The sequence below is a fragment of the Mesitornis unicolor genome, unplaced genomic scaffold (assembly GCF_000695765.1).
Source record: "Mesitornis unicolor isolate BGI_N332 unplaced genomic scaffold, ASM69576v1 scaffold13748, whole genome shotgun sequence".
NCBI classification, from domain to species: Eukaryota; Metazoa; Chordata; class Aves; order Mesitornithiformes; family Mesitornithidae; genus Mesitornis; species Mesitornis unicolor.
Window position 1 is genome coordinate 31,011 of NW_010199859.1, and position 26,453 is coordinate 57,463.

General features: G+C 36.8%; 1 protein-coding gene across 1 annotated transcript in view; it reads left to right on the top strand.

Annotated features, from left to right (window-relative positions):
- Positions 1 to 16,009, top strand: part of PDE10A (phosphodiesterase 10A) — a gene marked incomplete at its 5' end in the record, with an annotated part of 43,743 nt that extends 27,734 nt beyond the window's left edge. The window contains 5 exons of the mRNA XM_010189572.1: positions 1,372 to 1,544; positions 2,015 to 2,126; positions 5,950 to 6,030; positions 9,998 to 10,086; positions 15,306 to 16,009. Coding sequence (XP_010187874.1) covers positions 1,372 to 1,544; positions 2,015 to 2,126; positions 5,950 to 6,030; positions 9,998 to 10,086; positions 15,306 to 15,423 — 573 coding nt within the window. The remainder of the gene's footprint in view (positions 1 to 1,371; positions 1,545 to 2,014; positions 2,127 to 5,949; positions 6,031 to 9,997; positions 10,087 to 15,305) is intronic.
- Positions 16,010 to 26,453: the final 10,444 nt, after the last annotated feature.

The following is a 26,453-nucleotide window of genomic DNA, read 5'->3' on the forward strand; positions in this document are numbered from 1 at the left end:
CAATGTGCTTGATAATGCAGCTTCTAAAGCCTAAAGGTGATGACTCCAAATCCGGAGTAATGTAAATATTACGACAAACAGGGGAAAGGGTCCCCAGAACCCTGAATAATTTAAATTAGTAGTCATCATTTGCTGTTCCCAAACTGTTGATGATGACTAAAAATGTTCTGAACTTTTTTAAAGATCATGTTCTGCGACTTAGGATGCTGTCAAAGGAGCACTGAGGTGTAGAAGAATTGTATTTTCTATTCACAATTCACAATAAATGTACTTGTCCAAGTAAAACTGTTGGAAATGACATTTACGTTCCGAATGTTGAGAGCAACCAAGCCTGTTTATGCTACGAAGGATTTATTTTGAACAAATTATGTAAATGCTTGACAAAAGTCAGGGAAACTTTTGATGAGCTTCAGCCCAAGTGCCAATTAAATGTCAAAACACATCTGCATTTGATGTATTTTAATAATATTTTCTATTTGTGAAGGTGCATACCTTGACATGGCTGGCTCATTCTTTCTTAGTTTTTGCTGTTTCCTCTCAACAGTAGGAAGACTTTTGATGAGTTGTTTTCCAAATCTCAGAGACAGTGAATAGTGTTGACTTTTCAATATGTGATATAGCTTCATGAGCGATCACAGTACATGGATATTGTCAGTTAAATGCGTAATAATAAATAGTGGAAATAGAAAAGGAATGACAGTGGCGTGTTGCCAGAGACTCCATAGTGGAAACTATTGTCTTTACTTTATGAGTCAGTCCATTCATGATTGAACAAAGCAGCTTTTTCCCCTAAATGTTCATATACATTAAAGTACTGTAATTAACTTTATTTCTATAGAGAAAATTGTATCAGTAAATGCAGCAATTTCAGGCACATTTCATTTGGAACACTATGAGAACAAAATTATTTTAGTCCTTTAAACTGGTTATTTCCTTATCCATATTATATGTTGTGCCGTGTTAAGTCAAAATTGTACTTCAGAGTGAATCAGACACTGAAGTTTACCAACTTGACAATGCAGTACTCTGGATCAGGATTGAATCACAAGTTCCCAAGCTAATACTGTCTGGAAGTGCTGTGTCTTCTGCTCTGACTTATAAGCACTACAAAAGCTAGCATTTTTTGCTATTAATACCTTTAGGCTTCAGAAGGAGCAGTCCCAAAACCAAATCAGTGGCTTAGTCATAAGTTTCATGACAGTATTTAAAAAGGAAAATAAAAAATGGGAATTTCAGGCTGTCAGCATTTGACTTTGCAATAGAAATTGTAATTGGGCTGTAAAATTGTTGTAACCTGTCTGGTGAAGTAAAGACTGAAATCATCTCAGAATTAGAGCTTGTGCTTTTTATTGGTTTTTTACTTTTTCATAGCTGGAAGGGCACAATGTCTTCTCCAATCTGAGCTCCAGTGAATACGAGCAAGTACTTGAGATCATCCGGAAAGCCATCATCGCCACAGACCTTGCCCTGTATTTTGGAAACAGAAAACAGCTTGAAGAGCTGCATCAAACAGGAGCATTAAACCTTAAGAACCAAGCACACAGGTAAAGTAACAAACCAGTATTATTTCCCTATGGCATTAGTCCTATAAAGAAAAAACTTATTTTTGCAAAATATAGCTAAGAATTCTAAGTAAGAAAAAATAATTCTGTGTACACCGTAGTTTTCTTACCTATTTCTTACTTGTTTCTAAGATCACCTATGTTTAAAATTCCAAGTGTGTAACAAGTAGGCATTCTTGTGTAGTTTTCTATGAATGTGATTGTGCAGAGGATAGTCAATGAACTCTGGTTGCCAACAATGCAGGGAGTACTACAGGGAATATAACATACAATTTGTGTGATGCCTTACCAATGAATTGTAAACAAATGCATAAGAAATAAGCATGGCGAGGGAAATTTTGTAGTGTGTATATACTTTACTGCTGATTGAACTGAGGAAGGGCAAATAAAAGCTTTGTAGTATGATCATTAATTCTTTACCAAACGTAAAATTTAATGTTATTTCATTTCAGAGATAGAGTGATCGGTCTGATGATGACAGCTTGTGATTTGTGTTCTGTAACAAAGTTGTGGCCTGTTACCAGACTGACGGCCAATGATATATATGCCGAGTTCTGGGCTGAGGTATGTGTGTTTCTTTTGTTTACTTTCTTTTCCTTATAAATGGAAGTATCCAGGAAGAAAAAAGCAACCATAAGTATTTTCAATCAATATCTTACTGTGTTTGTTTTAAAGAGTGTTCATTGGTGCATGCATGTGTTTTGTTGTTTACTCTGAAACTATTTAAAGAGCTGTGTTAGCTTCCTAATTTACAGTCAGCATTTTTTCTCTCTATTAAAGAATTTTGAAAGTATGTCCTAACATTAAGTGACCAAGCAACAGAAAATGGAAGAAAATCTGTAAGGTTTTTTGAGTCACTAGCTGTAGTTTTGTGAAGAATCTATTTATAGTATAGAAATTCAAAATATGAAACCCACTTCCAGGTCAGCTGCCTTGAAGCACACTTACAAAGCTGTAGTATGAGTCCAGAAAATGCTGAGATAAACATGACAAAACTTAATCCTGTTCTGATTTGACCATTTGAATCTTCCCTGTGAGCCAAGCTCAACAACTGGGTTTCAGAGCTGATTTTTTTAGTCTACTGAAAGTCACTCTACAGATAAGATGTACTGAGAATTGTAACAAGGCATTGAGCTGTGTTAATGTTCATAAATGAAGATGCAATCTCTCACATCTTACACTGAGGAGTAAATATACTAATAATTTAATTTTTAAAGTGAAAGTGACTGCTTTAGGGACATAAGGAATAAATTCTGAGGATGTTCCATACAATTGAATGCAGTTTTAAACGTACACTGTATTTTAATATTTCATATTAAGTGCTGTTGCAAATATGTACGATAAAGTGTTGTTCTTTGTTGTTATGTGCCCTGTGGAAGTCTGCAGAAATCAGTGGGCTTATTTCTTTTTTACACAGGTGTAAAATGGAAATCAGGCCCAAAGAGTTGATGTAGCATGCATATAGTGTGGAGATCGTTGTCCTGCCTGTTGCATGTTCATTATGAAATTCAAGATGTGCATGGCTTGTGGGTGTGTTTTGTATTTACATGTTCTCTTAATTCTGAACAGTACAGACTAAAATATTTGAAAAATGCACACTGCATAAGCTTAAAGATCTAGTTCAGTACTCACTTTCTAAAATGTCAGCACTGGAAAGTGAGTGTTTTTACTGAATCTTTTTTAAGAAGAGGTTAACTGATACATGGCAGAAGTTGGGTATGTTGAAATCCAGTCAGGATAGCTGAAAAATCCAGGTCTAAATGCTTCGGGAAAACTGGAAAGCTAGAGACAGATGTAGGCAAAATCCTGGGAAAGCTAAACCAGTAGAAAGTTTAGATTGTATTTAACTGTAGAAGTTGTTAGTTAATTGGGAAAAAATGTAAACTCTACAAAAGTATATTTGACAAGATTGGATGTTTATGTTATGGTTCTAAAAGCTGCATAAAATGTTGCTTCTAATTACTAATTGAGTTCATAATTTATATGTTGAATGATTTAATCAGAACAGTTTTATAATACTACTTTGTGTAATCATTAACTAAAACAGTAACTGCAGAAGAGGTTGCAGCAATTTTGTGCTATGTCACACTAATCTTTTTTCATTGAAGGAAAGTCAGAATAGCTAATGTTTTTAGCTAAGATTTACCTTGATATCACTTGAGCATGAAGCTTTCCCACTGCTGCAACTCAAACAAAATAAAACATTTGCTGATCAATTGTATAGGATTACCAGCCAGTATAAGATTTGCCTGCTGTGATTTTTTTTTTATTATTTTTGTGAGATGTGAGAGGCTAGGTAGTGGTTTAACACTTTCTGCAGTGCTTTTTTTTAAGAGACAACTTATAAACTACTTATTATAGCCATACTGCATGTACGATACAAATTTCTTTGCTTAAAGTTTCAATTTTAACTTACTGATCACGATCATAAAAATGAGAAAAGCAGTATTTTTTACAACAGTGTATCATACATGCATTCACACTTGACGAACACAAGAAAACACTATATTAATCAAAGATCTTAAAACTATATGATTCTAAATGGTTTAGTGTTGAGGTTCTTATCACTGAGACAATGGTAGCTGCAGACGTTCCTGGATCAATCAATTGCAGTACTTCAATCATATGGAAAAAAATTAATTATTTAGTGGAGGCACGTAAAAGCAAAATTTGCTTACAGTTCCTAATTAACAGTACACTAAATTTCTCTGCTTGGAATTGCTGCAGGCAATTTTCTCTCTTGAGGAAGGAGGCCTTCCCTTTTGTTTTCTTTCAACAGTAAAATGTCTAACAGAGACTAGATTCAATTATTCTGGCCTCTCTAACTACTTAAAGAAAGAAATAGTACAGACATCAATTAAAAAGTAGCTTCCTGATTACATCTCTTATTGGTTAACTGAGCAGGATCATAGTTAATAGGTAATGCTGAGGCCAAATGGGCAAGAGTGAACTGACTTCCAGAAACCTCCATCTTTTCTGCCCTCAAGGTAGTTGCAAGGCAGCCAAACAGAAAGATGGTCTACTCAGACCAGAATCAACTTAACTATGTTGCAAACTTCTCTATGAGTAAAGGTGTCAGTCTTGCCTTAGAAGGGCACATTGGCATGTGAAACATGGCTTGATAAAATCTTATGAGAAAGGTGTAATAAATTGTCTTTAGGAGGTGCCTTCACTAACTGTAGCAGAAACATAGAACATAGATTTAGGGAACGTCCCAAGCTTTGAGGTAGCTGAACCTCTCTAAGCTGAATCTCACATTAAAGGACAAAAATAAGCAAATATTACATGAACAGTTATCATGTATAAGCTTTCTCCCTAAGATGTATTGGGTCTGGCTGGGATGGAGTTAACTTTCCCCATAGCAGCTCTCATAGTGCTGGCTCTGCCTCTGTCAGACATGGGGAAAGCTTCTGGCATCTTCTCACAGAAGTCACCCCTGTAGCCCCTTGGCTACCAAAAGCTCACCATGCAAACCTGATACCTGAGGTTAGCAGTTTGAAGATCCCATTGACTTTGGAGTCTCAGACATGAGTAGTAGCCAAAAGCAACCAATTCTACGACTGTATTTGCCTTTATAACCTCAAGATTAAACATCCATGGTGATTTGACAATGGAGTTGAGGCATAAGACTATTGGAAAACTTTAATTTGTTACAGAAAGTAGCCAGCTACTTACGGATTTTTAAGGAGTAATTGTGTTCAGGCCCAGTATAGTGCTCAGAAATGTGTTTTGGCTGCTCTGGTGGTAATGGGTGAAATATAAGGAGGCAGTTTTCTCTTTTACATTACATATATCTGGTCTTTGGGTATACTGCATCTTTCCCAGTATTCACCTGATGAACGTAGAGGAATAACATACTTAAAAAAAAAGAAGGCTGTTTGGCAGGTGGCTTCTTCAAAGCAGCATAGTCAAAAAGATTGCATTGTTGTCAAAGAGAGCACATTGTAAATGCGTCTATTTTATACAGCTTTTCCATGGACAGGTGAGTTGTGTTCTACTGGTCATTGTATTACAGTGCTTTAAACAGGTAATGTTTTGAAGATGATGCAACTGTGAATAGAACAGAATAGAAAGAACCAATTTCTTTGGTTTTATTCTTTCAGTTGCTTTTTGTTATGGAGATGCCCTTGGAAACAAGGAAGATATGTGTACGTTGACTTAAAAACTTAATTTTTAGGATCTGCTATTTCAGTATCTGCTACTATCATTTAGGTGAATGTATAAAATGAGCCTCTCCTTAGGCAGTTTTCTGAAATTGCCTTGGACCAGTACCACACATTATTTTAAAATCTGGATTTTTAGACTGACATACAATAGAAGATGGTAATGAATTCATATCTCAGTAGTCTTGATTTTTGTTCTAATCTCTCTCTCTGCTTTTCTCCAGGGTGATGAAATGAAGAAAACGGGTATTCAACCCATTCCTATGATGGACAGAGACAAGAAAGATGAAGTCCCTCAGGGTCAGGTATGAACCCTCTCAGTAAAATGATACATGTTTATAGTGTTAATATACATGTATGGAAAAAAACACTTTATATATTAGTGAATATTGCATTTGACATTAGGGTGTGTGGGCTGCTCAATTCTATGTCCTGCATGCAAAACAGGGTTAACTTTTTTAAGTAGCAGTGGAAAATTTGTTTTCAAATGTTTACTTAAATGACAATGTGCTCTTCGCTGTTGTCACCTGTTCCATTCTTTGTAATTGTAACTCTAGCTAAAACCACAATCAGCTATGATTATGAAAAGTGTCAATAACACTTTTTCAACTTAGTAAGTGGTTGCTTCAGCCCTTAGCTAAAAAGTTTCACTGTTTTATCCTAAATGCAAAGTGAACATCATCACCTGTTGCTGCTTAAAATATTCAGGTTTGGATTTCAGAACATTTGTGACTTTAGACCAATAGGTCTTCATGAGTTTTTTTGATAACTACAACCACTGCTTTTTGACATTCCTAAAAATAAAAACAACAAAATTATGTGATGAGGGTAAGCAATTAAGGATGTATTTCTAAGAGCCTGAACTGTCCTTTTTTTGTAGTATTTGGGTACTGATTTTCCTGTCCACAAATGTGCAGAAATAACTGCTTCTTTTATGTTTTCCCCTAAGGAAAACTGTTATTTTGGAAACATAGATCTGAGGGGCGAAAAAAATGTCTTTGAACTTATTTTTTGGGTAAATGAAAAAGATAGCTTGTCCTTTGATTATCTGAGCAGAGAAAAATTAAATTTAAATTGTCCATTCTTATACATATATATTTATAAGGTTTTTTAAATTTCAGTCGCCTCTGATGCTTTGTCAGTAGTTAGCATTCACAAAGCATTTAATGAACTCTGAAATTAACAATACTGCTTAAAATAAATTAGAAATGACAAAGTATCACAAAATCATAGTAGATTAATTACTTCATAAGCAAGACTATGGAAATTTTTATATTCTGACATTTTACTTCATATGCTTTACAATATTTTAGCATAAAAACTATCACCCTTATTATAGTCAGGAATTAGCAATTCGTTTTTCAAATTTTTGTTTAGTGTAAGCCTAAAAAGAGAAGAAACCTTTTTCTGCATTTGGTTTATTTTTCCACACACTGTATTAGTTATCTTTGAACATCATGAAAAGTACACAGTATTATACTGTGTAATCATCTTGGCATTTGTGAAAGAATTGTTAATGGGGTGAAAGCTGTTAACTAAGTTGTTTTTTTTTCTCTTGAAAACTCAGTCAGTATTGTTCCAGGTACTCTCTTCATCAGGTTCTTTTTTACTTTGTGCTCAGTTTCATGCCTCTTAATAGTACAACAATAAAATATTAAGCAAAATAGGACTTTAAAAGCCAGCTTCAGTAGTATAGTTGTATATATGTTACAGCAGAATGTGAGATTTAGGACATACGTAGTTCTGTGAAAGTAACCATTCCTATATTTATTTGGAGACTGAAGAATTTAATGAAGCATTATCATCCATTTCCTTGAGCTCAAACAAAAAACATTAATGAATATTTTAATGTGACTTTTAATTAAAGCAATAATACCTTATTTAAGTGACAATGATGTTTAGGAAATGAGGATTTGTATAAACTTGCAATCTCTGAAAAAAAAATTCTGCCTCAGGTACTCATCTTTGATTACATAGCTTGTGCTTAGCTCTTCCTTTCACTTGGGTGGCTGGATCTGTTGGTCTCTGTTGTGCTTTACACACTTCGCAGCACAGCTCATGTGAGGTCTCTGAGTTTGATGTCTTCCCACTGTGGAGCCTGTGCTGAGGATTTGTTCCTGACTCAGCAAGGACCCCATCACCCTGTTTTCTACCCCTCCTTTTGGAACCTGTGAAGAAAACAGAATTGCCAAAACTATGCAGTGACTTGAAAGCCCCTTTAATAAGCAAGTCAAGCCAGTCTGAGTAATGAAGGGAGAGAGAAGGAACAGTTCATATGCTTCAACCATTCAAAGCTATCTCAGAATTACAGTTTTCCAGATGAAAATAAAAAGTTTACTGTTACACAGCAAGGATTAAAATGTTAAGGGTGATTTCATACTTCAGTCAGGACATTAAAGATCCAGCTCTTAAAGCTAGCAGTATATTTGGGATGCAAAATTGGAGAGACAGGAACAATTTATTTCAGAAACAAAAGATTATGCATCTGCTTATGCATCTTTAGGATATACGTACACTGCCTTTCCTGCAGTGACTTCAACAGTTTGCTCATACCTAAGCGAACTCTAGGCATTTTCTCTAGCCACAGCAACATAAAAATCAATCTGGAATAATTTATTCAGATAATCTAAACCTTTTACAAAAGGGATTTGTGAGAATTTGCTCTGGTCAGAAACGGAAACTTGCAAAGGAATGTTTTAAATTAGCTTGGATTTATTCAAAATTTAAATCTGTTGAGCCTTTTAGGCTTTTTCCTCCTTGATTGATGTGCATTTTAATTTAAAAGCTTTCAGGACCTTAATAGACATATTTTATTCTAAATATCGGAGTTCCAAAGAGATGGTTGTTTGGAATATATTGCAGATGAACTTAGTTTGGTTGAAAACTTTTATGTTTTGTAATGGCAACGCACTTCTCTTTGAGACAGAACGTATACAGTGTAACTGTACCTAAAATCCCATTTTAATTTTTTATAGCTGTGGAGTAATCTGCTATTTTCCATTGAATAAAATGGTTGCCCTTATACCAAACAAACAAGAAAAAAAAAACACTCAAGAAAAAAAAAGACACAGAAAGGAAACAATGCACTATGCAAAATAATAAAAGTTTTTGGTTGATGAGCAGACATTATGGCTGCGTGCAGCCTTGCCTTCTCACCAGCTGTAGTTTCTTTCTGTTGGTTACATCATGATTACTTCAACTCAGTCTGTTGGATTCTCAGGTCAGAAAATGTATTTTTCTTACTTTTAAAGTACAGAATGGACTCGGTTACATAGCAGTATGGGAGGAATCTCTGTAATGATGGAGAGGAAACAAGAGTTGCTGCTTGATTTCTGAATACAGGCCAATGTTTGGCCTGTTAAAAAGAGACTTATCAAATGCCTTGGTCACAGTACAATACATGGCATATCACTAAAAGACATTTAAAAACTCTGTCCAAAGGAAGGCATCACAGTGCACTACTGTAACTATCATGAGAGTCTGGGATAAATGAGTGATGTTATAATGGATCTGAATTTTAACCTGTCATCCTTGCTAATATATAAGTAACATTTTCTAAAAATTCCCTCGTGTCATGACAATTCAGCTGTGAGATGGTAACTGTCATAGGCCCCTAAGCCTGTATGAATCGGGTATCGTTAAAAAGGTACTCATTTGATGTTCTCTAAATAGTTTTGTATGATAATGGTAAAAATACATCACCGAACTGCATACATGAAAAGAAATTGCAAACCAATTATTGATCGCAGTCCACACCTTTTAGACATTTTCCAAGGTGCAAAGGCCCTAGCATCTCAAGTAAATTGAACTACAGAATACATACTCTTGAGGACATCGGAACAATCCAGAATCTGACCATATTTTGGCAAAGGTGCACAACTTTCCTTAAAAAAAAATAATCATAACGATAATGTTTGCAGAAATGGCTCCGCCAGCTGCGTCTACTTCCTTGTCACTGCTGACACCAAAAAAGCCAGACAGAGCCTCAGCGGATCAGTTCTTTCAATTGCATAATAAAAGGTCCTGTAGCATATCTGATCTGAAGCTGCTATATTAGACATAAAAGAGGCATGTAAGCAACTTGTAATTGCCAGCAACCGTTAATGCTTCATTTTAAAGTAGTCGGATATTAAGAAGAGATGCAGACGTATGAAGTACTAACGTAAGTAGTAATTAAGTAACCAGTCAACACCTTTGAGCTAGTTGGCTGTTAACTTCCAGTTTTTTAGTTTGGCAACATTTAACTATTATTTTCATTATTGTTTTTCATAGATTGGGTTCTACAATGCTGTAGCCATCCCATGTTACACCACACTTGCACAGATCTTTCCTCCAACTGGGCCATTACTCCGAGCATGCAGGTGAGTAAATGTGCAAGTTTTTGCATAGCATGTAGCTTGGTTAAAAAAAAGAAAACATGCTTTGCAAGTTTGTCTGGAAATACACTTTTAATTTTTGAATTTGCCTGCAGACAAACAGGGATGCACATCTCACATTAATCTGTATAGAAACCAGAGGCAATAACTGCTGCCTGTGTCTGTCCAATGCAGATCTACAGACACAGCTGATTAAAATGTGTTTGATGTCAAAAACATTTAGAGAGAAACAGGTTAAGTCCTTATGTATCCCTATCTAGGGCTGGTTCAGTGCAATTTCCCCGTGTCCTTTTTACTTCAACATGGTATGCACAACTAGATTTGTCTAGTATTCTATTTCATTAAAAAATGTTGGCATGTGATTTTATTTCATGTTAGAATATTTTTATTAAAAAGTAGGAGATAAAGATTCCCAGAATATTCAGTAGTTGAGAGCATAAAGGTAGTACCACTGGGATGTGGGAGAGGCAAATGTAATTTTTTCCTATTCATCAGTTGGGATGTAGCTTGGGATCTTCTGAGGAGAAGCAAGGGTCCTTAACCAATTGACTGCTTCTACCAGTGGTGGTGGATCACTTTGTAGGTAGCTCTGTCCAGTAATTATATCCACTTCAGCAATTTTTCCTAACAAAACTTCTGTTGAAATCAGCGTGCTTCATTAAAATGTTCCAGGTTCAGGTTAATCAGTATTCTCTAAAGAAAAACAGTTGGTTCATTGCCAGCAATCTTCAGTCACATCCATGGAAAAGAGGCCTGTTTTTTATGTTCTTAATAGCACCTCTCTAATAATAATTTTTTTCTCTCGTGGTCCTTAAATTCCAGCTTGCATTGAACTTTTTCTTTGTCCTGTATAGCAGATCTACCTACTAAATGATCTGTGTGAAGTAACAGAAGGGCACCCACTATGTACAAAACACTGTGAAATTTAACATAGTGGTTAGCAAAATGATTTCATTTGCACCAGAACAGTACTTCATACAGCTGTGAGAAGAATATGTAGGTCTGTACCAGCGGGACAGAGGACTATCTTATGAAAAACAGTGAGGATCTAGGAGCCATTGTTAATAGTGGGCTGGTAAAAACTACTTGAAGCCCAAAGGTTCAAACGAGGAATGTGGTGAATGTCTTTTTTAGCATTTGGAGTAATATCAGTTGAAGTTCTTAAACCGAAGTTAGGTATATTTTTTAAAAGAGAATGGTAAATGGGATACCGGTCTGAGGCACAGTTACAGTCATGAAGTTACCAAGGCCTGTATTTTCCAGGCAGTTGGGCTAGGTGATCCTTAATGTAGTGTTTTTCATCCTTAGAAGCTATGAAATTAACCATGTCTGGTAAATAATAGGCAGTAATTTTTTATCCTAAATTAAGTAATGTGGAAGCAATTGTAAGTGCGTATTTCAGTGGTTCCATCAGTTACAATATAACATCAAACTCTTCTCTAGTTTCAAAATGCCGTGCATTGTGCTACTGTTATAATGGTATCAAAGTCCAAATGCTGTTTTGGCATTCAGACTTACAGTATGGAGTAGGAATGTTTACTCCCTGAGATGTGTTGACCTAATACATTTGTTTTGATAGTTTGATAATTGAATAATGTGTATTCTGACAAATAAAGAGGAGTTACTTTCCGTGTGAAATCAGAGAACATGAAGTAAATTACAGAACTGCTTGTAATCCTTTCAGTCTTTACAAGGTCATGAATCATCCAGCTGATTTACTGAGAGGTAGTCTGAGATCTTGGAAGTTCTTTCTCTTTGTAATACTTGCTTGAAGGCACGTTGCTTTGGCTGCATTGATGGCTGAAAGCTAAATGGTCTGTTATTTGACCCATGTAACTGGAACACAGATTATGCTTTGAGTAACCATGTTCTGAGTCAGAAAGATTTTTATACTGTTCACATGGACTAAACAGCATCAACTATAATGCCTACCACTGGAAATGCAGTAATGCTTATCAGGAGTGTGTCCATTTACATGCCTACTTGAGCTAACAAATATTGTCAAACTGCTTTATATATGTGAATTTTTTATATTTATTTTTTATTACTTATTTGTCAACACCTGGGTGTACTTTATTCCCCAAATCAGTATCTATGCGCTTTTAACATGGAAATGTCTTCCGGAGTCTGTAAGATTAATAAAGTAACCTCAGTGTTGGATTTCATCAAAGTTCTGTTACTAGCACAGTCAAATGGGAGGTCTTAAAAATGGGTTTGTATTTACTGTAGAACCATTTGTGTAAGTCTGCAAGTACCTTTTAAAGAAGTTAGCATTGTTATTTCACTTAATGGGAACTGAGGCTTTGAGAGGCTGGGTTGAGTGTTTAAGACTGCACAGCATCTTTTTGAGGAGCAGAGTTCTAGGAGGACCCATATCTTTTGATTTCTGGCCACATGGATATCCAAGTGAGGCTTATTTGCAATAGTGGATTATAATACTTGATGATCCGTCTTTCAGTACTCAGCTAAAGAGATTTAATGTTGAACTGTGGACTATCAAGCACCCACGGGTGTATGTGTTCTAGATGAAAGATTCTCTGTGATTCTGAAGATTAAGCATGAAAATTTTTCCCAGAGTGGATTTCTCTGCAAAAGGTGTGACGTCAGACTCCTGGCACAGATTATATGAAGTTTTCCTATTCTAAAAAATATGTTTGTTGTTTGGAATTCCAGTTATAATACTGATACTTCTGAAAGCTACATTGGCACAGTCTGGGCACAGCTCTGTACAGACACAGCTCCCCACCTTGCTCTTGTGCATACCTTAATTTAGATTGCAGTGATGCAGAACTGGGGCATAGATGTATGAATGAGGTTTAAGATCTTGGTAACACTAAAGAGCTTCCTGAAAATCCACACCCTGGCATAAAGTCTTCTGAGGAGCAGTTCAATAGTTTTAGCTTAGCCTTGAAATTACCCTCTGCTGTCTGTTTGAGAAGGTTGAGGAGGAAGTGTTGAGAGTTCAGACTCGGAGATGCAGAATAGAAAATCAAGAACACAGATCCAACTTCAACTTTCCAATTACTAAAATGTGTATTGCTGCAGGGTTTAGGTTGCTTCAGAGCGTTCCAAACACCTGATTTGGCACTAGACTTTTTTAAATTTTATTTTTGATGGGTAATGCTTATTCAGTGTGATGAGAGGAATACAGCCTCATTCCTGTTTGGCATTACCTCAGCTGCTGACTGTACCGATTTTGATATCACCCCTTCACCAGCAGTGCTTGTTCTTTGAACACAGTGTTTAAGCTGCCGTGTCCTTGAGTTGTTTGAACTGTGGACACCAGCTGCAAATAATAGCAGCAGAAGCAGCCAAGGCAGCATGTCAGCATCAAGGTCTTTATTTTGAGAGCCTCTGGGCATTTATTCCAGACACTTGGGAGCCAGGACTTCATTGAGAGCACAAAGGCAAATGAATCGTATTATCTGCATCTTAAAAACGAAAAAAGAAAATCATTATCAGTCACTGATTTCCCTGAGGTAAGGTAGCAGCTAAGAATCTAGAAGGTTTTCTTGTCTGGTAATTAATTACTTATTTTTAAATACTCTCTTGTCATTCTGTGTAGATCAAAACTACCAGGCACCTGTGTTACAGTATTCAGAAGTCCAATGTGTGTTTTGTAGCCCATGTACCCAGTAGGCCTACCAAAGTGGCAAATCTGTGATAGTAAATTTATTTTGAGGATGAGGTTAAGTGATTTTTTTTTTATTTCAGACCAAATAATTATAAACAATTTTCCTTATGCTTTAAGGTCTCTCAATTCTTGCTGAAATTGATATGATTTTAAAATATTTTGGCTGCAATTCTCCTCATTACTTTCCCAGTTTGGGGAAAGGGACCTAGAAATAGCAACGGTTCAGTTTTTCTTATCCTTAGTACCTGATTGTATTAGCTGAGATTCAGCACCATACTAAAGCTGATTTCATGACTTCGACTCCCGTTGGCCTGGAGCACTGTCAGAGCAGGTTTCAATCTGCCTGCAGAGGGTGGTGTAGGTGTTCCCCTAGAGGGCACCAGCTTTCTTTAGTAGATTCCATCAGATCCTTCCTTCCACCTCCAGAAAATGCAACGTTTTCTCTTACCTGTTCTCTGTGCTTTCAGCTTATCTGTTACTGTTTTATCAACTGTTTTGGCAAACTGTGACATAAAAATTAGACTTCTGCCACATAAACTCCCATGTAATACAATAACGCGACACATAGCATGTAAGACCTTAATACTTTTAGCATCCTGTTTGTTTACTACAGGCATCTAAGAACTATTGTTTTAGTAACTGGTTATCTGATAGTATGAAATTGAAACAGCTTGCTCTCTCTCTCTGAAGCCTGAATGCTAGATTTGGCCGTAGGTTGCAAGTATGGTCCACTATGGGATATCATCAACATAGACTTCCAAGTCACTAGGGTGGTACTAGTGTACAGCAACTAAAATTATGGGTCTGTACTCCCTTCAGATCTTTAGAACAATATCAGTTTAATTTCTCATCATTTTGTGGCTCATGGACCAAAATTTGAACTTGAGGGTTGGCCAGGCTATGAGACACTACAAAAAATTTCTGTCTCAAGGAAGGGATACTTATTAAATGTAGTAAATTGATAGTATGACAAGCACATTAGTAATTGAAAGTTGCTATTATGATGTCAGCATATGACATTTTATGTACCATCAGGCAGCCCATGTGCAGGAGTTTTAGAAGGCTTAATGTACTTCTGTGGTTTCCAGTGAAGGAAGTTTCCTAGCAAAAGTCCTGATCTCTGTGGTGGTTTTGAAAAGAGCCAAAGTATGCTGTGGTAAAATCCCTGAAGTCTGAAGTGACAAAGGCTGCTTGTCTGCAGGCTGCTGTTTCAGAGTCTCTGCAGGCATGTGTCTCTTGAGTCACAGCTGGGTTTTCTCTGCAGCCATGAGGGCTAGAAATCTGTAATGGAAGCAGTTGCTAGCCTCTAGCTCCACAACTTGTTCTGAGGAAGGTATGCTGTAGTCTTACATATAGTCAACATATATATGAGCTACACAAAATTACAAAATGGAATAACTTAATGTAAAGATGTAATAATACAAAAATTATAAAAGCTGGATGACATATAGGTTATATACAGCATAAAGCTACATCTCAAAGTATAGTACAGCAGATAGTATTGTTGGGAAGAAATCTCAGTGAACTTATGAACAATGCTTTATCTCTTTAACCTTTTTTGCATCTCCAGGGACAATCTCAACCAATGGGAGAAAGTAACAAGAGGTGAGGAAGCCTCTATATGGATTCCTTCCCAGTCCCTTGCTCCTGGGACCTCAGATTCACTTCCTGTGAAGATTGATGACTGAACAGCAGCAACAGATTGCTTTAACCCAAAAAGCATTCCTTCTTGTTTTGGAGGTTGTTTTTTTGTTTTGTTTCATTTTTGTTTGGAAAAAAAAAGAAAAAGAAAATCTATGAAGCAGATCTGCCTAGGACGGTAACACTCATGGAGTTACCTCAGCTAAATGTCTCTGGCAGCCAATCTCCTGACCTACACTGGTGACACAAGGTGAACAGAGGGAAAAACAACAACCCAGATGTTTTGGAATCGGCTATCAAAAGAGAACTTACAACTTGTGAATATAAAAGACTGGCCTTATCTCATGGGCTGCATTGCTGAGGCCTTAATTTAAAACTGATGGGGGGTGGGAAATCTTAGAGGGTACTTCTAAATTGTATCTTTCTAGTAAGGATTTCAATGGTACTTTTATTATACCGTACTGTGGCTGGCTTTAACACCAGTGTCACTTGGGAGTTCTTGGCTATAAATAGAACAATATACCCATTGCTATTGTGAATGTTTATGTGTGATCTACTTGTAATCAGTTTGAACTCCAGCAGAATCCTTGGGCACTATAATTCATGCTTAGGTTACAGTGAATTCTCCTTCTGCAAACTAAAGGAAAACCAACATTCAGGTTAAAAGTTTAAAGTACTTCATTAAGTCTCATGATGCAAATTGCCTGTCACTCAAAAGGCAAACATTGGAAGAACTAGTGATGGTGCTTTGTTCTCCAGAATGATTTATAATCCTAGACAACTCCTCCCTTAAAACACTGGAAGTACTGGATATGAGCTTCAGGTTAGAGTTTTGGTATCCATGGTGACAGAAGTATCAAATTAAAATATCAATGTGACAGCAAAGATTTCCTTGCCTAGTTCACAATTAAGTGAACTAATCATTTTCATTTCTGCCTGCTAAGTTGTATTTTAAAAGGTATTAGAGACATACCTGAAGTATGATATCTGCTGGGAACAAAAGCCTTGTCAGAGAAGTCAGGTCTAATAAGAGAGATTGTGGTACCATCACAATAAATCAAAAATGTTTTTGTATTGACTAGCTTTTGTGTTGCACAGTAACACTGCATGTCTTCTACTGTTCTCTTCCCCCATCCCAAGATGAGTGAATTAGGAAACTTCTCCATTTGTTTGTTTGCTTTTTAGTTCAGCAAAATTTCCAGACTTAGAACTCCCTTTCTCAATGAAAGAATTGCTGACTGAAGAAAAGTGCTCTAAAATATTGTGTTTACAGTTCTGTGCTGACTTAGGCTTCAGCCTTGCAAACTTATGCACAGACTTTAAGACCTTACATTTAATGCCACTCTTTTAAATTTAGTGCAATTGTATAGAGTATGTTTGAACAACACTTAATTTGCCTTCATCTTTCTCTTAAAAATGAGAAGAAATATTCATACTTATCCACACAGTACATGAAAACACAGTTTTTGCATACCTTTCACATACAGCCTATATTGCATTATATGCTTTTTCACGGATAATACACTCTTGTAGTGGTTCTGTGATACCATGGCCATTTGTGTGACTGCAACAAATAATTGTAGTGACTTAAAGACAGAACACAGATTCTCTTTTTCCATCTCATGTCTGTTGAGCCGTATTGCTCTAAAAAGCATGCCATCTTATGGGTTTCACGTAAATAACTTGGATGCTTGAGTTTTGCCTTCTGTTATGGTCGAGCACATACCAGTATCTGTACATGTGTACAGTATGTGATACATAATCACATAATATATAAATGCACCTAAGCCTTTGCAGTATAGATGTCGTAGGTTGCAGATAGATATCCTAGGTTCCAGAGGTTGAGAATTCAAGATGAAATTAACCTATTTGTATGATACAGGTTACCTAGCAGCAGCCTCATAGTTTTTTTCAGTTTGCTTTGCCAAGTCTAAGTGCAGAAATCAATTGTTAACCACAACAAACTCTTTTGGAATAATAGTTAAAAAAAAAAACCAGCAGGAAACAATTACACCAAAGTAGAATGAACAGTATCTCATGCTGTATCCTCTGCTTTACTCCGTAGGAGTTCTGTTTTAACTAAATCTGGTAGATGCAACCTTTCATCTGCTAAGTACTTGAGACGCAATTCATGGTTTCTAATATTTACATGAAAATTATCCAAATTTATGGTGACTACAAAAATACTCTCTGAAATTCAGATACCACAACAGCTGGATGGAACATTTTCGCTTCATGGGTTTAGTGTATTTGTTATTATTCTCCCTGTTTGAATGCTGATCTTACAAGCCTTGCAAAAATATTCCTTATCACCCTGTGTCTGTGTTAAAGAAAGCTTTTAATTCGTCCTTTATTTTTACAGTGAAGGTAACTTTACTAGTTCTATCACCATTCAAAATATTTGGCAGTATCACATACTTTGTTTTGAAGTTTGAAAGTACTGGTATAGAACAAATTTTCCTAACAAATTTGTCAAATTGGTAGTAAGTTTTTCTGTTAATGTTTCAAGACAATTAGGTATTGTTTCTATTATAGAACTATCCAAAACACATAAAATACATGTTTGCTATAGAGGAAGACGCATTAGAATGAAAAATTTTGGTTCCAGTGGTTGTGGTTTGGCTTGTTTTCCTGATGTGTAAAAGAGGAAAAGTAATGACAAAATGTTACTTTTTGTTAGCACCTAAGCTAGACCAACAAAAATAGCTACAATGGGCTGTATTTCCTAAGCAAATTTAGTGTGTCTTAGCATTTACAGAGTGCAGATTCGGATGTGTAAATTTCTTGTAGAAACAAAATTAAATTGCACTTCCAAAGTAAAAAAAAACCCAAGAAATTAAAACTTTGAAGCTGCCTTTAAATTTCATGGTTCAAGTACATGTTGAGATTTAGTTGGTCAAAATTCTGGACTTGGACTCACAAACAGAGCAGTAAGACATCTAGATCTGTCAGACATCTGGCTTATGAAGTTAAACTGCCAAAAGCCTGTTCTACCTTGCATTTTCATCCTGCTAAAACTGATCTTGCCCAAGATCAGTAAGAATGTATCAAAACCAAAACTAGATCCCTCCTTTCCTACAAGTATTAGACTTTATACTCCCAGAATGGCATTATTTTTGTTAATAATTACAATTGGTTTTCCCTTCTAAGTCTGGTAAAGATAAAAGGACCGTTTGAAGCCACATCTGTGCATTTCTAATGTATAATGAAATGCTCCCTGAAAGGTATGCACTAAATGAGAAAAAACAGTTGAGATAGCATGATACTCATCTGAGATGTGGCATATTTTATTACCGCACCAACAGAAACTCCACTGTTATAATTAATCTATGAATTTTGTACAGAATGTACAACATTCTGCTCATGGCATATTTTTTAAAATAAGTGGCCATTTAGTTATTATATTAGAGAAATCCAATACATTATTTTAGTTGGGAGTATGTGATAAAACATATTTATGTTGGAGGGGACATGCAGCGTGGAATTAATCTTTTTATGTGGCACAGACTTTTCACATGTTTAAACTTAGAGCAGTTTGATCAGCTTGCTGTGACTGCATTTAGAGCATTTTGTGTTACAATTGTAGGGACAGCCAATAGCACTATTCATGTTGAAAAGTAGAGGTTATTAGATGCTCGGAGCGATTATGACCCTCTTGAAATAATGCATTTGCCTCAAACACTGTGATATAGGAACAGTTCTGTGAAGTGGAACAACTGATTTGTTCATTCTAAACACAGAAAAGGCTTTCTGCACACTACTACAAGGAAGTCCACGTTCAAACTTTAGGTCGTGTATCCCAATCTAGCAAAGGCACATCATAACTCTTATTTTGCTTTCTGACCAAAAACTGTGCTCAATTGTAATACGGGTGTATACTCGTTCAAAAGAACTAAAATAATGGACTGCTTTCTAGGGTAGCTCAAACTGATTTGTAGAGTAGATTCATATATATTCAAAATTCAGGTTGGGCTGTTATGTGAAGAAGAACAAACCTAAAGGTAACAACATTCAACTTTACTACATTTAGTGAGCTGAAAAAAATTGTTGTGTGTATATATATATATATATATATATATTTACACACACACACACACACATATATGATACATAAAAAACTTTGTAAAAAAAAATAAATATGCAAGTGCAATAATTTAAAGAGGTCTTAACTTTGCATTTATAAATTATAAATACTGTACATGGTGTGTAATTTTTTTCATGTATTCATTTGCAGTCTTTGTATTTAAAAACAAACCTAAACCTTTACTATTACGTTTGTACAATAGAACAGTAAGCATTTATTATTATATAGTTAAGTTGTAAATAAATTCACAAACCAAACAGCCAGTACATATGCATATATGGGTGTCCTATTGTGAAACCTGTTTTTGCTTTTACTGCTGGCTTTAGCACAGCAAGACTACTTCTGTGGATATGTAATTATACATATAAATATATGTATGATACATAAAATCTATTTAGAAATGTTCATAATTTTAATGGATATATCTATACATATACTTTGGTGTGAATATTACTGAATACAGAGTTTTTTAATATTATTTTTCATGTTTATTTTTGCTATTATTGGGAGTGGAAGTGAGGGATGGGAAGTGTGTGCATGCATATATGTGTTTATGCCACAAGTAAACCACAAGAGAAAGGGATTCAAAACATAATGGAGTACTTTAAAAAGGTGGTGCCTGGTTTTCCCTGTAATTGCAGTGTACTGCTTGATGTGTTTTCCCAACATAAGGTCATTCTTTAAAAAAAACCAACCCAAAACAAACAAACAAACAAAACCCCAAACAAATATATATGTTATCACCTCTTGCTAGTTGACATTGTCACAAACTGCAGAGGAGACCCACTTTTCTGTTTGCTCTCCTGCTGCCAGAGCTTCCCTTGCTGTTGGCAGGTACTTCCACACAGCTCCTTGCGTTGCCACTGTCAAATGGCAGTGCAGCTGCAGCAGAAGCATTTGGTACCTTTTTGGGAATTATGGACATACTCAGATGCTGAATTGTAGACAAATAATACTTCACCTAAATTTTTAAGGCTTGCTAGTCCATTTGACAGCTGTCACTACCCTGACAATACAAGGTAGGTTCAGGGAACTGTAAAACAAAGTTCTGAACAACACACTAGCGGGTATTTATAAAATAGGTGAGTAAAAATGAGGGAAAAAAATTACTGTGTATTTATCTTTGCAATACCTTGATTTGCTTCAAAGATCTCTTGCACTGTTCATGCTCAGTAGAGAGGGTATTTGACATTTATAGACCTCAGAGTGGCCTTGTGTCTTCATGGCTCTGCATGACCCTTCAATTTTCAGGGAAAGATGTTGAGCCTGGGCCAGAGAGTTCAAGCTGAACTGTCTCTAGTGCTCAGCGTGGCCTCCAAGTGTTTCTGGCCTCCCTTCTCACTGAAGGAACTCAGCATTGCTGGGATGACTTGGCCAGAAAGAGGTTTCCAGGGCAACTGTTTCAGTTTAACTATTGCATACAGTGGTGAAAAGCAAGTTTTACAAACTGTATCTGGCTTTGTGCTGTTGTGACCAGCCCTTCCAGAAAGCTGTGTTTGCTGCAAGTGATGTGCTGTTAGGCCTAACTTTTGTGAGGAAACAGAAACTGCACTGACATTTAATGCTTTTTTTTTTTTTTTTGAGTTTATTCATTTTAAGATACAACTTTCCAAATTATTTTTGAGCAACAGGAAATAGAAGAGGAATGTTTTTGTGAATACTATTAGTTTGGTCCTTTCCACCTGTTTATCACAGAATCATAGAACACATTGAGTTGGAAGGGACCTTTGAAGCTCATCCAGTCCAACCCCCCTGCAGTAAGCAGGGACATGTTACTAGATCAGGTTGCTCAGAGCCCCATCAAGCCTGATATCGAATAACTCCAGGGATGGGGCCTCCACCACCTCTCTGGGCAACTAGTGGTCTATCCAGTGATATATCACCCTCATGGTGAAGAACTTTTTCCTAATATCCAACCTGAATCTACCCTTTTCTACTTTAAAACCACTACTTCTGGTCCTATTGCTATATGACCTTGTAAAGGCTGAAGTCAATTAATTACTTTCTGGTCAAGCTTTTCAAATTAATGGCAGTTGGTCACATGCCTTTTCATATTTTTCTGTTTGTCATGCAGGCTCTTGTAGCAGAGGGTGGTGCTTTGCCATTGGTGGTCACTGCCCAGTCAGGATGATTTCCTTAACGTGTTTAGCCCTTTGTTATTGAAAAGCAACATCAGTGTCTTAGAAGAATCAACTCCTGAATAGATTCCCTTGCAGATATTGGAAAATATAAATGTAAAAGCACCTTCACTGAAGCTCATTGAATTTTGATGAGGAAAGGAGAATTTCTGTTGTTTTTGAGGAAATTTGAATTAGGGCTTATTTGAAAGTATCCAACTGCTTTGTAAGATCTTGTGCTCATTGGAGTCAGTTGTGAGGGATAGAGACGTCAATGCGTGTCACCTGCTCAGCAAGTGTTAGAGAGATTACTTTGTTGTACTTACTTTGCTGAAGACAATTACTGAGGACAAATTCTCCTTTTTCAGTCTGTAGTTCCTCTTCCTCAGATTAGGAAGAAAGGGTTGGGTTTTATTCCAATGTGTTTCAGTAGCACTCTAGGGAGCTACCTGTACCATGGATGTTGCTTATGACAATGAAGATCTTTGGGTCAAGAGTAAGTTACAGAGCAATACCTCAGAAAGTAGTTGGTATGCACCTAATACTTGTTGTTTAAGTCTTCTAAAAGAAAAGAGAAACCTGAGACTCATGAACTTTGAAAAGAATTAATTATACCAGGTAAAGTTTTATTTTCATGTTTTTTTTGGTCTGTAACATTGCTGGAAGGGCTAAATGATTTTCCACAAATGGTCTGTTAACATTCAGCTGGCATTAATTATTTTTCATTTTCACAGCAATGTAAGCCCTGTGAATATAGATGGAAATATGATGTTTGTAGAAATACTTCTGTTCCTTGAGCTGTCTTTATGCTGCTTATGGAAGGAAGTAATCAAGACTTATAACACTATATGAACAATATTTAACAAGCATATGGAAATGAAAAAAATAAGGCCAGTAAAACATTAAAAAAAGCCAAAGAAGTGAACTTTTGGAAGCACCTAAGAGAGTCAATGTCTGTCAGAATCCTTTGAGAATTTTACCATCAATGTTAGTAGCAGTGGTGAATATATGGATAGTTTGGAATTAGTGCTGATGGATGAGTAGGGTCCTTTCCTGTCCCCAGCAGAGCATTGCCATCAGAGCTGCCTATCTTTTACTGTTGATATACCAGAAGCGTTAGTGAACTAAGTGCCTGGTCCATCAAGCGAACCTAAAGAACTTCCACATGGTCTAGGCCCCAGAGCTAATCCAGGATGTCTGCTAATATAGCTTTGCTTCCTGCATGTAGGACAGCAGTCTTCATTGAGTTTGTTCTAAACCCTTGCAATGCCAACAGATCAGAGGGAGCTGACCTAGTGTTCAGAGGTGGTTGCCATTCTAGCTGATGAGGCACGAGTTGAAGACTTTTTGTGTCCTTCACCACAAGGCATGTGAACCTCAACATTGCCAGTCGCAGAAAACAAAGATGTACTGCATACTTAAAAGAAAGCTTCACAGAGGAAAACTAACATCCTATGAGAGACTTGAGTAGCTGCTATCTGAAAGCTTCTAAATCAATTCCTTGAAATCATTAAATAGAATTTGCTGATAAGGTTGGCAAGTTCCTTGTTTTGTGCCTATTTTCCTTTCTGCTCTTTTGTCCTGTGAATTTGCTTTCCTGATGGAGCAAATTCTTATTTTCTTTTTTACCTTTGAGGACTGCATGAGTAAGATAAACGGCCATCTCTACAGCCTCTTCTACCTCCTCAGCTTCTGTAGTCTGAATTAATTCCCAGTGATTGGCACAGAGAACAGCGTGTGTACCAAATACTGGGTTAATGAGCTGGAATTATGAAAAGGAGACCTTACTTTCTTTCTGCCCTGAGAGTAATACTTTGCATGTGGTATTACATACCCGAGAAGCCTGGAATGAAGTAAATGCTGTGGCATATCAGGGTATAAGGTGAGAGCAGAACTAAAATGAAAGACAGTCTCTGCATTTATGGAAAGCTGCTTTCACCCACTGACTAGCCTGAAACAGGGAATCTGATTTGAAGTCTCAGCTCCCCAGTCTTCTTGCTTGGTAAGTTGTGCCCTGAATTGCATAAAGGCCTCCTACAGAATCACCCTCTGCGTCACAGCAGTCATGTAATGCTTATCATGTAGAAGAGCTTTCTGAAGGACTTTGGACAGTGTCTCTGCTTAGAGTTGTCATGGATGAAATTAATGTGGTTGGTGATCCCGGTGCTTTTCTTTTAAAGCTGAGATTGTATTATGGATCTGTTTAGGAAGTGGCAGGGAAAGACTACAGAGTGAGATCAAGGGGGGTTTTGATTTGCAAAACCCCCAATTTCCTGAATTTATTTGATCCTGCATAGAAGATGCAATTCGTGTATCTTACTCTTTGTGCTGCATAGCTTATAGCAGCAGGAACACAAAGCAGAATTTTCAGAATTTTGCTTGAGCTTCCATTTCTGTTTGGTATCTAACCTTAGCATGATAAAGCGCTGGGAGTCACCCCTCCCCAGAAATACTGATGCTTCTGGAAAGTGCCGTGGCAGATATCCACATGGTAAACAGGAAAGATTTTTTTCACATTCTTTCAACTGGAACGTGTACCAAGAGAGGATCTGGTCGTCTTTTTCAGTTAAGTCAGTTGATATAAACCATACCATGGGAAGACTGGAGCAGAACATTTTTTCTTTTGCCGATGTGGGAAGGCTTTGTGTCAAGGATGTGTCACTAGCTGTTTTGCTGTGTTTTGGTAACAACTCTACATTTTAAGTAAGAGAATCCTGTGACTGAGAATGCTCCATTTTAATCTTTATGCTGCTGCAGTCAAGGCTAATGAGGTTGACAAAGCCTGGAAGCATCTATTCTATGATCTTTACAGGGTAGGCTGATGGCTGTAACCCATTTTCTCTCCTTTCATGATATTTTTGCCATACTTTTCCTGAATTTGGGGGATACTAGTAATCTCAGCAGAAAGAGTGGATGGGCTGGGACAGACTGAACTCTTTTCCTTTCTAGAACTTCTCTCTTCAAGTTTCCCTGGAGGTACACTGGTTGGGAACATCACTTTCACTAATGTTACCTGTGAGGGATGTGGAGGTGGGAAAGGAAATAAATGGAATATGCCACATTCTGCAAAAATATTTGAAACCACAATATGAATTTCTTAGTTCTCCACATGGTCTTACATGGTTGCACCAAATTTTTCACATGCTTTTTCATGTGTACATACATAAAACCACACATCTTAAAATGTGTGCTTATCCCACGACCTTATGGTTCTCCAGTGCTACTCCTATGTTGCATTCATTGTCTGTTTCAAACACAAGTAGCTCAGGAGAAAAATGTAACATGCTGTAATTTATACATGCCAAGAAACAGTAAGAGGGAAATGCTTATGAAAACTGCATTAAGGAGAGAGTGATGTTTTGGGAAAAATAAAAACAAAACAAAACCAACAACTCTTTTTACTCCAATGATAGTTACATTTAGCTTGATAATAAACCTCCTGAATACTACTTCTCCAGGTTGTATAGACTCCAGATGTGATTGTTGGAAATAATGTCATCTCAACACTTATGGCAGCAACAAGAAACAAACTTCATAGCTAAACTAAGAAAGATAAACTACAAAAAGCAAAACATTGCTGTCTTAAAAATGCTGAATTGTTGAGAAATAATTTTCTCAAGTACTTTTAACACATGGCAGATCCTAAGCTTGTTGAAAGTGATGTGTTGGCAGGGCAGGGAAAGCTTTAGGAAAGTTGCAGTCGCTTTCCTCTCCTGTAGTCACACGCACCTATATGGTACTGCATTTCGCTTAGCAATGGCTGTTTAGAGCAGTCTATCCCAAAAACTGTTCTATACATCACTGTTGCTGCATTCATAGGATCAGAGGGTGGTCAGTGTGGCTGGAAAGAGACCTCTTTGTTTGACAAGTAAGTACTGCTGGTAAGGCAGTCTCTGCCAATCACCAGAACAACCAGCAGTAGACACAACCACACCAAATATACCCCTGTGCAGAAAAGACTTTGGTACAGGAGTCCATGGAGCTGGTCATCTCTGCTTTCAGCCATATTAACTGGTGGAATCCACAGGAGCAGAGCGGATGTGAAATCCTACCCAGAGGCCTGAGCTTGCACCATGTTCCCAAACAGGGATTCCTCTTACCCACAGAGATGATGAAGCCTGGGTTCCAATGAGTTCACATTATTGTCCTTAGGTTTAAAAAAATAAGTTAGGTTTTTCTGCTATTGTTGCACATAACTTTGAAATTCCCTTCTCTTTCCCATTACCATCCATCTCTTGCAGTATTATGAACTATGATACACAGACTCCCATATTCCATAGAAACTATACAACAGAATGAGAAGTTATGGGGTGAACCCCAGTCCTCTAAACAGCCAGCTCTTCTATAAAACATGGAACTTCATTATCTTTGAGACTGTTCCCTTTGAAGTTTGAGTGAAATCAGCCCATCCATTCAAAAGCTTTATGGGAGGAAAATGAAGGCACCAGGGAGTGGGAGGTCTGGTCTAACATTGTTGGAAAGCCACTTACGGTATCAGACTGTGCTTTACAGTTTAAAATTTGACTGTAAAACTATGGTAAAAGAATAAGATCTACTGAAGCCCCACATACTGTATGAATACCAGCAAACTTATTTTTGGCATTTCTAATACATAAACTAAACAATGCAACTTGCCTGCAGTATCTCAGAGCAAGTCTGGGCTTACTTTCATTTTTTGAATTTAAGATGCATCATGTAGAGTGTCTGCAGTGAGGAACAGTTCTTCCTAACAGATAAGTCTGGGTTTCAAGACTGAGTTCAGCAATGTTTTGGACTACACACAGCTTATATTTCTGGGACAAAAGTGTGATTATGAAACTGGGACATAGACAAAGTAACTCATATTTAAAAATTATCTTAGATTTTGACTCGTTAA